Source organism: Penaeus chinensis, chromosome 40 (assembly GCF_019202785.1).
Source record: "Penaeus chinensis breed Huanghai No. 1 chromosome 40, ASM1920278v2, whole genome shotgun sequence".
Taxonomy (NCBI): domain Eukaryota; kingdom Metazoa; phylum Arthropoda; class Malacostraca; order Decapoda; family Penaeidae; genus Penaeus; species Penaeus chinensis.
Genome location: NC_061858.1, coordinates 464,964 through 479,963, shown reverse-complemented (window position 1 = coordinate 479,963; position 15,000 = coordinate 464,964). Strand labels below are relative to the sequence as shown.

General features: G+C 44.6%; 1 protein-coding gene across 1 annotated transcript in view; it reads left to right on the top strand.

Moving 5' to 3' along the window:
* LOC125047242 (probable aldehyde oxidase 2) overlaps nt 1–10,932 on the top strand; it is a 20,291-nt gene extending 9,359 nt beyond the window's left edge. The window contains exons 7-27 of the mRNA XM_047645456.1: nt 650–873; nt 1,085–1,303; nt 1,570–1,713; nt 2,105–2,272; nt 2,835–3,000; nt 3,511–3,626; nt 3,777–3,866; nt 4,083–4,308; nt 4,493–4,682; nt 4,813–4,996; nt 5,292–5,487; nt 5,912–6,138; nt 6,366–6,530; nt 6,743–6,871; nt 7,569–7,714; nt 8,151–8,241; nt 8,779–8,940; nt 9,250–9,346; nt 9,801–9,908; nt 10,077–10,358; nt 10,824–10,932. Of these exons, the coding sequence (XP_047501412.1) occupies nt 650–873; nt 1,085–1,303; nt 1,570–1,713; nt 2,105–2,272; nt 2,835–3,000; nt 3,511–3,626; nt 3,777–3,866; nt 4,083–4,308; nt 4,493–4,682; nt 4,813–4,996; nt 5,292–5,487; nt 5,912–6,138; nt 6,366–6,530; nt 6,743–6,871; nt 7,569–7,714; nt 8,151–8,241; nt 8,779–8,940; nt 9,250–9,346; nt 9,801–9,908; nt 10,077–10,231 (3,203 nt within the window). The 3' untranslated portion in view covers nt 10,232–10,358; nt 10,824–10,932. The remainder of the gene's footprint in view (nt 1–649; nt 874–1,084; nt 1,304–1,569; nt 1,714–2,104; nt 2,273–2,834; nt 3,001–3,510; nt 3,627–3,776; nt 3,867–4,082; nt 4,309–4,492; nt 4,683–4,812; nt 4,997–5,291; nt 5,488–5,911; nt 6,139–6,365; nt 6,531–6,742; nt 6,872–7,568; nt 7,715–8,150; nt 8,242–8,778; nt 8,941–9,249; nt 9,347–9,800; nt 9,909–10,076; nt 10,359–10,823) is intronic.
* The last annotated feature ends 4,068 nt before the right edge of the window (nt 10,933–15,000 follow it).

Sequence of the window (15,000 nt, the reverse complement as noted above, 5' to 3'; positions counted from 1 at the left end):
AAAGCGATTCATCTTCCGACTTGATTGTGATTCACGTCATAACTCCTTCACAAACCAGACTTGTATCTTTATCTGATGTGCATCATAAACATTAATCAAATATTGATTTGCTGATTAATTAAAATGATCTTACCCCTTATTTCACAGGCATATATTTAGAAGGATAAAACTTTTAAATTGATTCGTCGTGTAAATGCAGAAATAAAATGATTTTCTTGTTACCATTTAGCGAAGGTTATTCTGAACAAATGGATGGCACTGGAAAGCTATGTTTAGAGATTGCAATAAGCGGTGAAAAGAGAGGATATTACATTAGCATCAGATACTGTGTAATTACCTTTAGAGCAGGGATAAGCATTCATATTCCAAGAATCATAATATCACATTATATTAATTTCGCAGTCTGTTTTATTCGTATCTTTTATGAGACACACGGTTGATATATACGGAGGGAATTATTATTTTATAGGAGTTTGAATGTACAAACACTTATAGGTGTGTGTGTGTGCTGCATATTCTGCCCAAGCATTGTGATTCATTCAAAACAAAGCCCACTGCTTGACCAGTAACGCAGCGCTCATACTTGACTATCCGTCGCCCCCACCCCCCTACTGCGTGCAGCCCCCCTCACCTCCCTTAACTCCCACAGGCGTCTTCAAGAACGACGGGCCCTACGCGGCCTATGTCAGCACGTCCGGCATCAGGGAGCTGTACAGCACGCGGGTGGGCTCGCCGCTAGAGCTGGGCGCCAACGTGTCCCTGACGCGCGCCATCGAGATCTTCGAGCACATGGCGGCCAGCGACCCCGACTTCCACCACCTCAGGGCCCTCGCCGACCACTGGAAGGTCGTCGCCAACGTCGGCGTCAGAAACGTAAGGCACTCTTGGGTGACTTTGTTTGGTGTGCTGCTGCGTGCTTGTTTACGTGTTTATTTGTGTACTGTAATGTTGCGTGTGTATATGTATTGCATGTATGTATATGCACGTATATGCTTAAGTATGTTTGTCTTGTCATGTGTATGTTCGCGTGTGTGAGTGTATCTAATTCAGTCAGTCAAGCCCTTGCTTGTTCCCCGCCCCACAGGCAGGCTGTTGGGCCGGAAATCTGATGATGAAGCACGCCCACACAAGCTTCCAGTCCGACATTTTCCTGACCATGCTGATGGCTGGCGCCGAACTGACCCTTGGCCACGCCCACGACGGCTCCACCTCGCACATGGACCTCGAGCGGTTCCTCCAGACGGACATGTCCAGGAGCGTCATCCTCTCCGTCAGCCTCCCGCCCGCCAGCGCCAACACCAAGGTACTAAGGGCGTCGCGAGCGGCGGAAATCCGCCGCAGCCAAGCGGCCGCTCTTTGCCGGCTTCTCGATATGCATGTTGAATTCAGAGTCGAACAATCATTGCATAGGATATAATGTACTTGTGATATTAGCCTTCGAATGCTCTTTGCATTACATAAACGATATACGCATGTGATTATTAGGCTTCTAATGGTTTTCCATTAATTAAGCTATATTGAAGATGCATTCTTAGCCTCCTAAGCCCTCTCCACGCGCCCCTCCCTCAGGTTCGCACGTTCAAGATCACTCCGCGAGCAGTCAACGCCCACGCCTACGTGAACGCCTGCTTCAAGATGGAGGTGGACCCGGACGACGGGTTCAAGGTCCTGAATAAGCCCACCATTCTGTACGGCGGAATCAACCCTCAGTTCGTAAGTTTGTTGAATCTTTTTTACATCTATAAATTATTTACAACTCCGAAGGCAGTGCTAGTATATGCCACGTAACGTTTGATTAGTTTTAAAGATTTCATGGCTAAATTTCATGATTTCGCATGTAACCCCTTGGATAGTTATTCTATCTCCTAAATTAGAGTAAACATCACTCCTCTGGGATAAATAAGAAAATAAAAAAAACATTTAAGTTGCGTATGTGTGCGCGCGCGCGTGTAAATGTAAACATCACACAAAGCAATTATAGAATTTGCAAATTTGGCTAATTTCTTCAACTCTCCTCTGAGACCTACCGCTCCCATGCCCATCAAAGACATTGATCCATAACCCTCAAAAGCACGTGCCGTAACGCACTTCCCTGAACCCGCAGATCCACGCCTCGCAGACGGAGGAGTTCCTGACGGGGCGCCGCCTCACGGACTCGGAGACGGTGCTGGAGGCTGCCAAGCTCATTGAGCAGGAGGTCAAGCCAGATAGCCACCCGCAGGACGCGTCGCCTGCCTACAGGACCTCGCTGGCCCAGGGCCTGCTCTTCAAGGTGGGGTTCTTAGGGCCGGGTCTTGGATGCCTTAGTTTTTTCTCCCAAGCAGGGCCATTTCTTCTTTTGATGCCGTTAAGACAGTCTTAAAGGGTGATAATAATATTGATTGGTGCTAGAAAATGCATAGTGTTTTAAAAGTTTTTATTGCAACAGGAAACGGCAACATGAAACAGACATCAAATATAAAATAAAAAGAGTCAACAAAGTCAGACCAATACTTTATATGTTAGCAGTGATGTACATTTATAGTATTTCACTTTAACCTTATATTGTTTTTTAGATTCGTTAAATATGGTGATAAAGTATTTTTCGCTTAATAATTACAATGTACACAAAAGGGGATTCTATTTCTACGAAAAAAAGCGAACATGCGAATCAAACATGGTCCTCCCGGCCAATGGTCATTCTCCAAGATGGGAATAGGGTGCGGGCGTCTCTGCTGGGCGACATATCCCGTAGATTTATGAGCATGCTCCCTGAGAGTCTACGCTATTCCTTGAGAAGGGATTTCTCGGAATCCTGGAACACGACTTCGGTACAATGTCTTGCTCCTTTCCAGGCGATCGTAGGATTCCTTGGCGACCGCGCCCCGGCGAGCATTCGCAGCGCAGGACCCAACATCGAGCGTCCGCTTTCCTCCGGCAAACAGACCTTCGACATGAACAAGGAGTCCTGGCCCATCGGCGAGCCTGTGCCCAAGCTTGAGTCCGCGGCGCAGATTTCAGGTGAGGAAACATACCAGAGTAAACATGTCTGCGTAAGCTTGTCTGGGTAATACCGTTGAGTAAACCTGTCTGAGTAAACGGGTCACGTTGTCTGTATTTATGTCAGTCCTTGGGGATTTAACACAGGGGTCTCATTGGCTTGATTTTCCTTCGCTTTTTTCCTCTCGTCTTTTAACAGATGGCTCGTTGATAAAACTCATTTATACAAGGCATTCCTTGTAAAAGGGAAGAAACGGAATGACTTAGTAGATTTATCTACTCCGTTAATAGATTAATGCAGGGAAATTGAATTTTATTTATTTTGTGAGGAGTGTAGATGACTCAAGTATCCAAGATTAGTTTTCTAACCTGACCATACTTTCCTATAAGACCCGGACCAACAATGTATTATGCATCCATATTATGCCAAAGATCTGGACGGCATTTTCTTTACCACAGTAAAACACAAACAGCAAGACGGAGGAGTATAATTTTCAAATGCTTTGTAATTGCCCCCCTCCCTTGTTGCAGGAGAGGCCGTGTACCTGGACGACGTTCCCGCTCTGCACAACGAGCTGCACGGCGCCTTCGTTCAGGCAACAGAGGCCAATGCGCGAATAAGTTCCATTGACACGACTGAAGCAATGGTAAATTATGGCTGGACGTCGCGCTTGGATTAAAGTTCATCCGCTTTGGACTGACCGTGTAAATTCGTGTAAAATATATTTTCGAATAATCTTATTGTATGAATAATTTCATTCGATTTGAAGCATTTCTTTGTCTACGTTTTCCCTCAGAAACTCCCTGGGGTGGTGTCCTTCGTGAAGAAGGAGGACATTCCAGGCAAAAACAGCTTTGTTGGTACTATGGGACGTTTTCCAGACCCGGTTAGTACATTTTTTGTCCATTCTAGCAGCAGTTAGCGAATAAAGGCGTTTTGTGGAATCACCGGATGTCATAATGCGATAAAGCGGTTTCGTTGTTTTACACCAATTAAATTTAATTTCGAGGAAATCAAATGAATCGCTGATTTTAATGGTGATGGATGAGTCTGGCCAACCCCTCTGCATGATGCGAACCCCACCTAAACTCTCTCCCGACAGGTGTTCGCAGAAGAGCGCACCAAGTACGCCGGCCAGCCCGTGGGCCTGGTGGTGGCCCGAGACCGCGACACGGCTGTGCGCGCCGCCAAGATGGTGACGGTGCAGTATGAGGACGTCCAGAAACCTGTTCTCACGATCAAGGAGGCCATCAAGCAGAACAGGGTCAACGTTGCCACCGATATGTTTACGGGGAAGGAGGGGACTATGACCTTTGGCAATGCTGACGGTAGGTCGGGATGAATATGGGCCGCAATGAGTCTGGTGATAGAGTTTAATCTTTTCGTGATATATGCCATCTCTCTAGAATTTCTCCTAAAACCTTACCCTTCTTTTGATCCGCGATCTCTCCATCTCCATTTATGTTCTGACGCCATTAAGTGTCCTCCTGACCTGTGCACTGTACACCCCAGGGGCTCTGGCGGAGGCGACTCACACGCTGAAGGGCGAGCTGAGTATGGGCACACAGTACCACCTGAACATGGAGGCTCACGCCGCCCGGGTCATCCCGACGGAGGACGGCTGCGACGTTTTCTGCACGTCGCAGTGGCCTAGCGAAACCCAGGCCACCGCCGCGTATGTGCTGGACATTCCGGCAAACAAGTACGTTTCCAAAAGACCATTTCTTTGAACAGGGTTTGATAGGGCCATTCATGGCACTTCTGTGATGCACTGCCAAATTAATAGTGGAGAATTACCGGGCTGAAGCGCGCTCCGAATTCTTTCGTTTCAGCATCAATGTGTCAGTGAAACGCATCGGCGGCGGCTACGGCTCCAAGATCAGCCGCCAGCACGTGGTTTCTACGGCGGCGGCGGTGGCCGCGTGGAAGCTGCGGCAGCCGGTGCGCGTGGTGGCCGACCTCAACTCCAACATGACCTACTCTGGATGGAGAGAACCCTATTTCGCCCAGTATGAAGTGCGTGGATGTCATCTGTATTTTTGCAGTCATTGTGTTTTTTTTTTTTTTTCATAGTTTTCATAGAATGATAGCGGATATTCACATTCAAAAAACAGTTGTACAGCTGACTTTCTGCCGCTTTACTATTCAGTTTGTAGTATACATAGTCACAGGATGAAGTGACCTGACGACGGAATCCTCGAAGGATCCGAAATGTCCATCTTTGTTCTTGTGGCTTCGTTTCGATGCTCACATTTTGTTGTGCGCATTTTGTGCAACTTATTATGGTATCTGTTACCTGCGCTGATTCCAGGTCGGGTTCGACGACTCCGGCAAAATTACGGCGCTGAAGATGGATCTGACGACGGACGCGGGCCACGCGGCCAACGAGCCCTCCGTGATGTTCCTGGGCGGCGCCGTCCAGAGCGCCTACTACATCCCCAACCTAACGGTCACACCCAAGATTGCCTCCACGGACACTGCCGCCAACACGTGGTGCAGGACGCCGGGTAAGGCCGCGGCCGCCGCGCCCCGGCAGGCCCTGCGGGGCTGGGCGCCTCCGGCGAAAACGCTGCGGTTTTCGATGTAGTTTACCTTCCTTAGAATGAATATATGTGTATGTATGTATGTGTGTATGTGTATATATATATATATACACGCAATGCACATTGTGCGTGCGTGTGTGTGTGCGTGCGTGTGTGTGTGTGTGTGTGTGTGTGTGTGTGTGTGTGTGTGTGTGTGTGTGTGTGTGTGTGCATGTGAGTGTGCGTGTGTGTGTGTGTGTGTGTGTGTGTGTGTGTGTGTGCATGTGCGTGTGCGTGTGCGTGTGCGTGTGCGTGTGTGTGTGTGTGTGTGTGTGTGTGTGTGTGTGTGCGCATATAAAATTACACAGTCCAACGCGCCCGCTGACCTCCCCCCCCCCCCCCCCCGCAGGCCACGTGGAGGCTATCGCATCCATCGAAAACGTGATGGAGCACGTGGCCAGCTACCTGAAGAAGGACCCGCACCACGTGCGCATGGCCAACATGGTCCCCCCGCAGGTGCCGCGCCTCCTGGCCCCGCCCCACGAGAGGAACGTCGTCAAGGAAGACATCCTGCCGATGCTGCTGCAGGAGGGCGAGGTGCACGTCCGCATGGCCGCCGTCGCCGACTTCAACAAGGTGAGCGCAGGAATCGTTTCTGGAACTACTGGACTGTATGCTATATATGTGTGGTTATATGTGTGAGTGTTTGTGTGTGTGTGTGTGTGTGTGTGTGTGTGTGTGTGTGTACTTATACTTATACATATACATATACGTACATATACATATACATACACACACACACATATATATATGTTTCTGTCTGTGTGTGTATACACAATTATATAACTTGCTGTCCTGTACAGAGCAACCGCTGGAAGAAGCGCGGCCTGAGCGTGCTGCCCCTGTGGTACGCCTTCGACTACCCCTCCATGTTCCGGTACGGCATGCAAGTGGCCATCTACGAGTTCGACGGCACCGTGGCGGTGTCCCACGGCGGCATCGAGATGGGTCAAGGGATCAATACCAAGGTAACGAAACGAATTACACGTCTGAAAATAAAAGCCCAAAAGGCTTTTACGACGGAGTACCTGTTATTACCGAAGGGTTAATTACCGTTGATTACTGAATGGCTTGATTGCAGTTCGTACTGAATAGCCGGTGATTACTGAATGGCTTAACACCGGACACTGTTGAATGCCCTCTTACCATTTCTCGTAGTTTAATGCCTGCCCTTCCTCAGGTGGCCCAGGTGGTGGCGTATACCCTTGGCGTGCCCCTGGAGCAGGTGGTCGTCAAGGCCTCGGACACGATGGTGGGCGCCAACTCCTTCGTGACGGGCGGCTCCTTCGGCACGGACCTGTGCGCCCACGTGAGTGCGAGGGCGCGTCAAGTGCCCCCCCCCCCCTCTCTCCTATAAAGATGTAGACGTGCACCCCTAGAAATGGGGAAATAATGATAAAGAAATAAAGGTTTGCGCTCCCCCAAATTTAACATATAAACAGAGACCTGTAATCCCTCCTCCCCCAACAACAAAAATAGATATAGGCCTGCAGCCCGCAATGTTTTTCTCTTCTGTCGGCAATTGCCTCCCCTTCTTCGGCAAAAAGGGAGAAAATTGACCTGCTTTGTTTGCTAATCAGAGCCCCCCCCCCCCTCGTTCCCCCGCGCTCCATTAGGATGTGACTTTTTCTTCCCTTTTCCTAGCACCTTCTGTAGCCAGAAGATTCTCCTGTGTTCCATCTTTCTTTTGAAGCAAATATTTGTTTGCGACGAAAGTGATTACTGGCTGAATGCAATATCACCGGATGACGTTGTAATTGAAAAAAAAAGATCATCATCACCAACCTATCAATTACCAAAATATTATCATCACTAACCTGTCAGTCTGTCAAATAATTTTAAAATGACTGTGTGCCAAACGACTGTCATCATCAACCTGTTCCCTGTCAATCGTCATCATTAGCCTGTCAGTCTCTCAACTTTTTTCGAGTAATGAAATTGATAAATGAATAAAAATAATGACTAAACGAAGGGCTATGTCTGAAGTCGTGTCCCTCGCGTCGCAGGGCGTGAGGAAGGCGAGCGCCGCCCTAAGGGAGAGGATGGACGTGGTCAAGGAGAAGATGGAGAAGGAGACGGGCAAGAGTCCCTCGTGGCTGGAGCTGGTCAAGAAGTGCCACCAGGAGGACGTCGACCTGTGCGAGAGATACTGGTGAGGGAAACGCGGCCAGGACGGGTCTCTCTCTTTCTCTCTTCTCTTTCTCCTCTCTCTCTTCTCTTCCCCCTCTCTCTCTATCTCCTCTTCCCACTTTTCCTCTTGCCCCTCATTCTCCACCCTCCGCTTCTCTCTCCTTGCTCTTCCCGCTCTTCGTTCCTCCCTCCTTTCCTTCTCTTCCCCTTCTCTTCTTTCTTCCTCTCTCTCTCTCTCTCCTATTCTCCCGCTCCTCCCTCTCTTCCTTCCTTCTCTCTCCCTCTCCCCCTTCACCACCTTCCTCCCGTAACCCTTTCCTTATCTACATATCTCTTTCTCTCTCCCTCCCTATCTCCCTACCTCTCAGAAGAGCACAAATGAGAATATTTCCATATTGAGGCAAACCCTCACGTCCTAGCATCCTTCCCAACACGTTAAATTCCCCCTTTGTATGCAGGACCGCGGGGAAGGAGCATCCTGAACGCTACGATATCTGGGGCGGCTGCTGTTTGGAGGTGGAGGTGGACGTCCTCACGGGAGTCTATATGGTAGGATGCTCTCTTGTGCGTGTGGATCGCTGGTTGGAAATCCTTTTCTTTAGGTTTTCCTTTTTTCATTTTCTTTTTTTGATGGTGGAGACCGTTATCCACTCGGGGTAACGGTCTCCACCTTGCCAATTCCTGCCTGTCCTTTCACAGGACAGGCCCGAAAGGAAAGTCAGTCTGCTTACTGCACGAGCGCGATGTGGTAATGTTAATTGTGGATTCCTTTCAGTAAAGATTGTAGAGTAATAGCATTATATGAAGTTGTGCAGCTTTGTGTATGTGTATGTGTGTGTGTGTGTGTGTGTGTGTGTATGTGTGTGTGTGTGTGTGTGTGTGTGTTTGTGCGTGTGTTTGTGCGTGTGTGTGTGTGTGTGTGTGTGGGTGTGAGTGTGTGTGTATGTGTGTTGTGTGTGTTCTGTCTGTCTGTGTCTGTCGGTGTTTATGCACTTCTTAGTGAATATAGATACCAAGCTATACAGAAATATATACACACATATTCCCACTCACTCCCACGCTTCGGCCTGCCTGCCTCCCGAGCAGATCCGTCGCGTGGACCTGATCGAGGACTGCGGCCGCAGCATGAGCCCCTACGTGGACGTGGGGCAGGTGGAGGGCTCCTTCATCATGGGCATCGGGTTCTTCACCTCCGAGCTAGTCAAGTTCGACCCCAGCACGGGCCAGAAGCTCTCCAACGGCACTTGGGTGAGAGCTTCTTCGGGTGACTGGGCATAGTCCCTGGAGCTTGGTTTTATTGATGCTGGAGTGGGCACAGAGTGGTCGCTGCGTCACATAGAAAAGAAAAGGATGCAGAATACATGAATTATGCATATTAAATGTAGCTGTGTGTGTATTATATTTTAAAAATTATGCCAGATAGACGGGAATACATATTAATTTGGGATGAAAAACAGGTGGAACACAGCCCTGGAGTATATTGTATATTCTAGAGGTCATGACGTATTTGAATTTATCGTACCTGATGTGGAATCCCTTCGTCTGCCCCCCTTGCAGGAGTACAAGCCCCCGACGGCCCTTGACATCCCCGTTGACTTCAGGGTGACGCTGCTCCCGAACGCCAAGAATCCTCACGGTGTGCTCGGCGCCAAAGGTAGGGAGGCTGGGCTGAGATTTAATCAGTTGTGATGGAATTGGGCGATTTTATATAAGTTTTTTTTTTTTTTTTTAAGTTTAGCGTTAATTTCATTAGATTTGATTGATTTTATTACATCTATTTGGGTAGCTTGAATTTATTTGGTTTATATGGTTAAATTTGATTCATTTCGTTCATTAGTTTACTTAAATTAAATCAATTTGCATAGATTGGGTTCGTTAATCTAGTTCAACTTGGTTAACCAAGTAGATCTAGTCAATTTAGCTAGATTTCGTTTAATTCGATTTAGTTAAGTTAGCCGATGTTGGTGTGGCCATCGTTGGGTTTGCTCTGTATCTGATTTTTTATTCCATTTCTTATCAATCAGCTTCCTGTTTCATATCAAGTATGTAATTGTTTATGCTCATTAGTTCATATAAAAGCCCTTCCTTACGCCACGCCCTCTCCGCAGCCACCGGGGAGCCGCCGCTGTGCCTTTCGTACGCCGTGGTCACCGCCCTGCGCCAGGCAGTCACCTCCTTCAGGGCCGAGAACGGCGACGACTCCTGGTTCCAGATGGGTAAGCGCCGTGCTCCGTGGTGACAGAGGCGCTGCTTCGGGTTGGGAAATGCAGCTGGAAGGAAGGAAATGCGTGTGTGTGTGTGTGTGTATGTGTGTGTGTGTGTGTGTGTGTGTGTGTGTGTGTGTGTATACGTATACCTTCAACACCCACATATCTCTGTTGCAGACACCCCTGTGACCGTGGAGAAGGTACACCAGCTGTGCGGCGTCAAACCCGGACAGTTTGATCTCAACGCGGCCAGGAGTTCGGACGAGGCGGCCAGAAGCTCCACCCCTCTGGTGCGGATTTCGCAGTGGATGCCGGGCCGCCGCTTCCTGTAGAGGGCCCTCCTCGCGCGGGGCCCGCGGCTGGGTGCGCGGCTCCTCAGGCGCGCCCGAGGGAGGGTTTTATCGGTTCCTCTGTCCGTGGATTGTACATGAATACATGGAAGCACATAAACATAGACAGGTATATATATCTACATATATATATAATATATATATATATATATATATATATATATATACATAAGTATATATATGTATGTATATGTGTGTGTGTGTGTTTGTGTGTGTGTGTGTGTATAAAATGTGTGTATATATATACATATAATATATATACATATGTATATGTGTATATATAAATATATATATGTGTGTGTGTATATATGTATATATATATATATATATATATATAAATGCATATGAACATATATATCATATAAATTGTATATACATATATGTATATATATTTATATATATATATATATATATATATATATATATATATATATATATATATATATATATATATTTATATAGACATAAATGTATATATATTTATATATATTTATATATATATACTTATATACATAAATACATATATACATTTATCATATTGTAAACAGATACATATTTGGTCTTTAACCTGTAGGTCTTGATCCACTTCTGCCAGTGTCAGTGAAAAGCGGACGGAGAGAGGAAGAACAAAAGAAGAAAATAAAAGTTGCAGATTTATATTCTAACTAAAAAGTCATTTTTAGACTCATTTAGTTAACTTTCATCATATAACCCCAACTATTAACAAACTCCTGTAAGCCTTTTTAGCATCAGGTACGTTTCGAAAAGAATGGCCTGTTATTCATCAAGCATTGTTAAGAAATATTGAAGCGTACGTCCGCTCTGACGTAACCCTCAGTACTTGTAATATTGTTAAGGTGACATGTATTTAGCGGCTGGCTACTAGAAGTAATAGCCTCAGACACGCCACATAATGACTGTTATTTTGTTTTCTTCGGGTAAATAAATGGGTCAACTAATCTTATACAGAGTGGTATCATTTACTTACCTATTATTTTTAAAGACTTTCACATGGGTTAAGCTTACCTATGACGCCACATCCCGCCGTACGTCTAACACCGAGGTAAACTGAATGTCAAACCTGAATTGTGTTGTATTTCAATAGCCTTCTAGTGGCCTGTCAGTATGTCTGTTTAGGACACTAATTAGGGGGTATGGCATAAATGAACATCTTTTCAAATGAACAATATCGAAAGATATTATTCCCTCCATATCTTCAGTTTATATTCAAGATGCCGATATATGTAATGGTTAATTTGAACAGTTTTAGTATGTATGGATTTCGTACATATGTCAGGAGAGCCAATTTTTAAGATGAGGACTCATTACTTGGATGAAAGTAACAAAAAAAATATGTCGAAAAATAAATCAATGAGAGCTAATATCTTCACGACGCAAGAAATGTATTTGACGCGTTTCGATTACACCTCCGTCAGAAATGCTTGCATTTTTGATGAAGACCTAATCAAGACGCGTCAAATACGTATTTTGCACTGTGGAGATATTCGAGCTTATTCGTACTTTTTTACACATGTCACAAAATGAACACTATTTTCAAAAATAACACTACATATCAAACTGGTTTAATAAAAGATGAACCATCATTTTCGAAACCCGCCATGTACCCACTGCATATGGAGAATCATCAGCACACTTGTTTCCTTATCTTCATGATAGTTTAAAATCACAAAATGCTCAATGAGGGAGATAATCGTCGAGAAAGGAATAATATGCTTTTACTTTAGCTGATCATATTTGCTTCCAAGAAACTGGAGAAGTGATTTTCTGGTCACAATATAAACGAGCTGAATAAATTCTAGACATATAAAATTGGCATAAAATTGGCGCTCATGTACATATCATACGCATTTACATATGGAAATGTATGTGACTCTTACTTTGTTAATCAGGACCTTCCTGAACTGATCTATGACTTCCGACGCGTAACACATTTCGTCATCAACTAACCCCCCTCTTTAGCCTTTTCACTGTTACACCTCTCTTTGGTGCTATATGACCTTTGATGTCTAGCACATTTATTCCGATTCTAACCATTAACCCTATGTGATGTTTTACAATATATCCAAATGTTTGTTGATTTCAGACTGTCATACTTCATTTGTAACTCGTGCATTACCTAACCTTCTTATTCTGTAAACTGACGATTTTTAACTTTCGAAAAATATTCTGTTGATTTTGCCTTTAACTTCGTTTGATGTTTCGAGTGAGTTGGTCGCATAGCCAGATTGTAATGATTTCTAACATCAATTTGTAGAAAGGTTAATTATATTTTTTTAAAAATCGAACTATTTAGTAATGTCCACAAGCAATTTCTAGATCAGATACAGTGATCTAGCCGCCTCGTGCATTTCATTTCCATGTTAGGGACATATGTTATCTGTTTCCGTGGGTGTATGATCTGTCAATCCTTATTGGTATTCATTGAACTTCCCCGTCCCGTTTGGCAGTTGTTAAAACATAGGATGTCATACGTCAGTGTCCACTGTTCCTATTAGCAAGAAACCCAGCGATTGATGTAAACTGTGACTTCCTTGCCCAAAGTTATTACAATGTCCCCATTTTTCATATAGTCCTATAGTAAAACGAGGCCGATGATACCTTAGGTTATAATCTGTGTTTTCGCACAGTAGCGCTGCGTACATCTGTAATATTCATGTCTGTATCTCTGGATGTCCATTCCTACCTCGCACCCGGTTGGCCAGTGTGTGCAGCTTATTGATTAAAGCTTGGGGCTTGCAGCTTTGTGCTGCAGACCAGACATCTCATCCCCGTTAGCCATTCGAGGGCAGCGTTCTGTACCGCCTGAAGGGATTGAGGGCTGCCCCTGCTAATGCGTTCAGAGGCACCACGGTATTCCAATATTAGCTCAAACTACGCTCTGTACAAACACAACGTGATTCCTCAGAAGCACTTGCCAGGGGGTTATATTACGGTGCTCCTTCCAATATTCCTCCTCGTGATAGTGATTGTGGATGGTTCTGATGATTTTCATTAATTCTGAGTGTATGAATGAATCCCTTTGTTATTCATTTTTGTAATGTGTCTCCCCATCAGACGGTGTGCAGGCTGATTTGCCCTTTTGCGAGGCCTAGGCTCCCGGTGGCCGCGCGAAAGGCTTAGCAAGGGAACTCCATTAGCTTAGCTAAAAGGGGCACTTAATATCATTCATATTTTATATGTTGTTTTATCTTACAAGTTTATGTGTGTGTGTGTTTGTATATATGTATATATATATATATATATATATATATATATATGTGTGTGTGTGTGTGTGTGTGTGTGTGTGTGTGTGTGTGTCTGTGTGTATGTGTGTGTGTGTGTGTGTATACATATACATAAACACATATCGCATATATATATTATATATATACATATACATAAACACACACACACACACACACACACACACACACACACACACACACACACACACACACACACACACACACACACACATATATATATATATATATATATATATATATATATATATAAACACACACACACACACACACATGCATCCATATATATATATATATATATATATATATATATATATATATATATATATATATATATATACATATATATATATACATATATGTATATATATAATATATATATACACATATGTATGTATATATATACACACACATATATATACACATATAAGAATACACACACACACGCACACACAACGTGTGTGTGTATGTATATATATATATATATATATATATATATATATATATATATACATTCATCCGAAACGCAATCCACAACTCCTCAGCATATCCGGGTGCAGACGCAAATTCAGATGATAATCCAGTGATAATGAAATCTAAATCGTCGCTCAAAAAGTTGAAGAAGGCGAAGTTGGCCCCAATTTGAACTCAGTATGTTACAGACCAATCAAGAGGTGCGAGAAAAATTTAAACATTTTTGAAACCTACCAGAGGCTTCTAACAAAGACATTGGCCATCGTTTTTGGTGCATTTGTTGAGAATATCCAAGTAACAGCTTCTAAGACAATCCCAGCAGTAGAAAAGAAGAAGCCCTCATAAAGCTGGCTCCACCCACAGCTCAAAGACCTGCTCGAAAACAGCAAATTTCAAAACAGGAAACCGTGCAATATGAACCAGTAAATATTCTTTACAAAAAGGAAGAATGTAAGGAAGACAAAGGAAAGTGGCTGCAGGAGACATGTGATGAAGTAGAGAATCTCAGTTATAATCCCAAAGATATGTTCTAAAGGATAAGAGAGATCACTGATCAACGATTCTTTTCCTCCTAAAATTGCATCAAGGCAGCAGACGGCTGCATTCTCTACGGAACCGAGGATGTCAGTGCTTGTTGGGAAGAGTATGTTCGAGAACTTTTTGACGATGAACAAGAGCCACCAAAAGATCTAGTCCTGGAAACTGCCACATCTGGGTCACCACTTCTGAAACCAGAAGTGCGCTGTTCCCTACAGCAAATGAAATCTGCAGGTCCTGACGACTTATACATCAAAATGCTCAGGGCGTTAGGAGAGAAAGGTATTGATCTCATCTGGAACTTCCTGAATGAAACAGACAAGTTACCTAAATAAATGAGGAAATCAGTATTCATCGCCCTACTGAAGGTCCCAGGGACACTTGAGTGTTCACAATACTGCACAAAGATATGAGGCTAATCCAATCAGTCTACAAAGATCAACTTGCAGCAGTCCGCATATCTGATGGAACAACTAA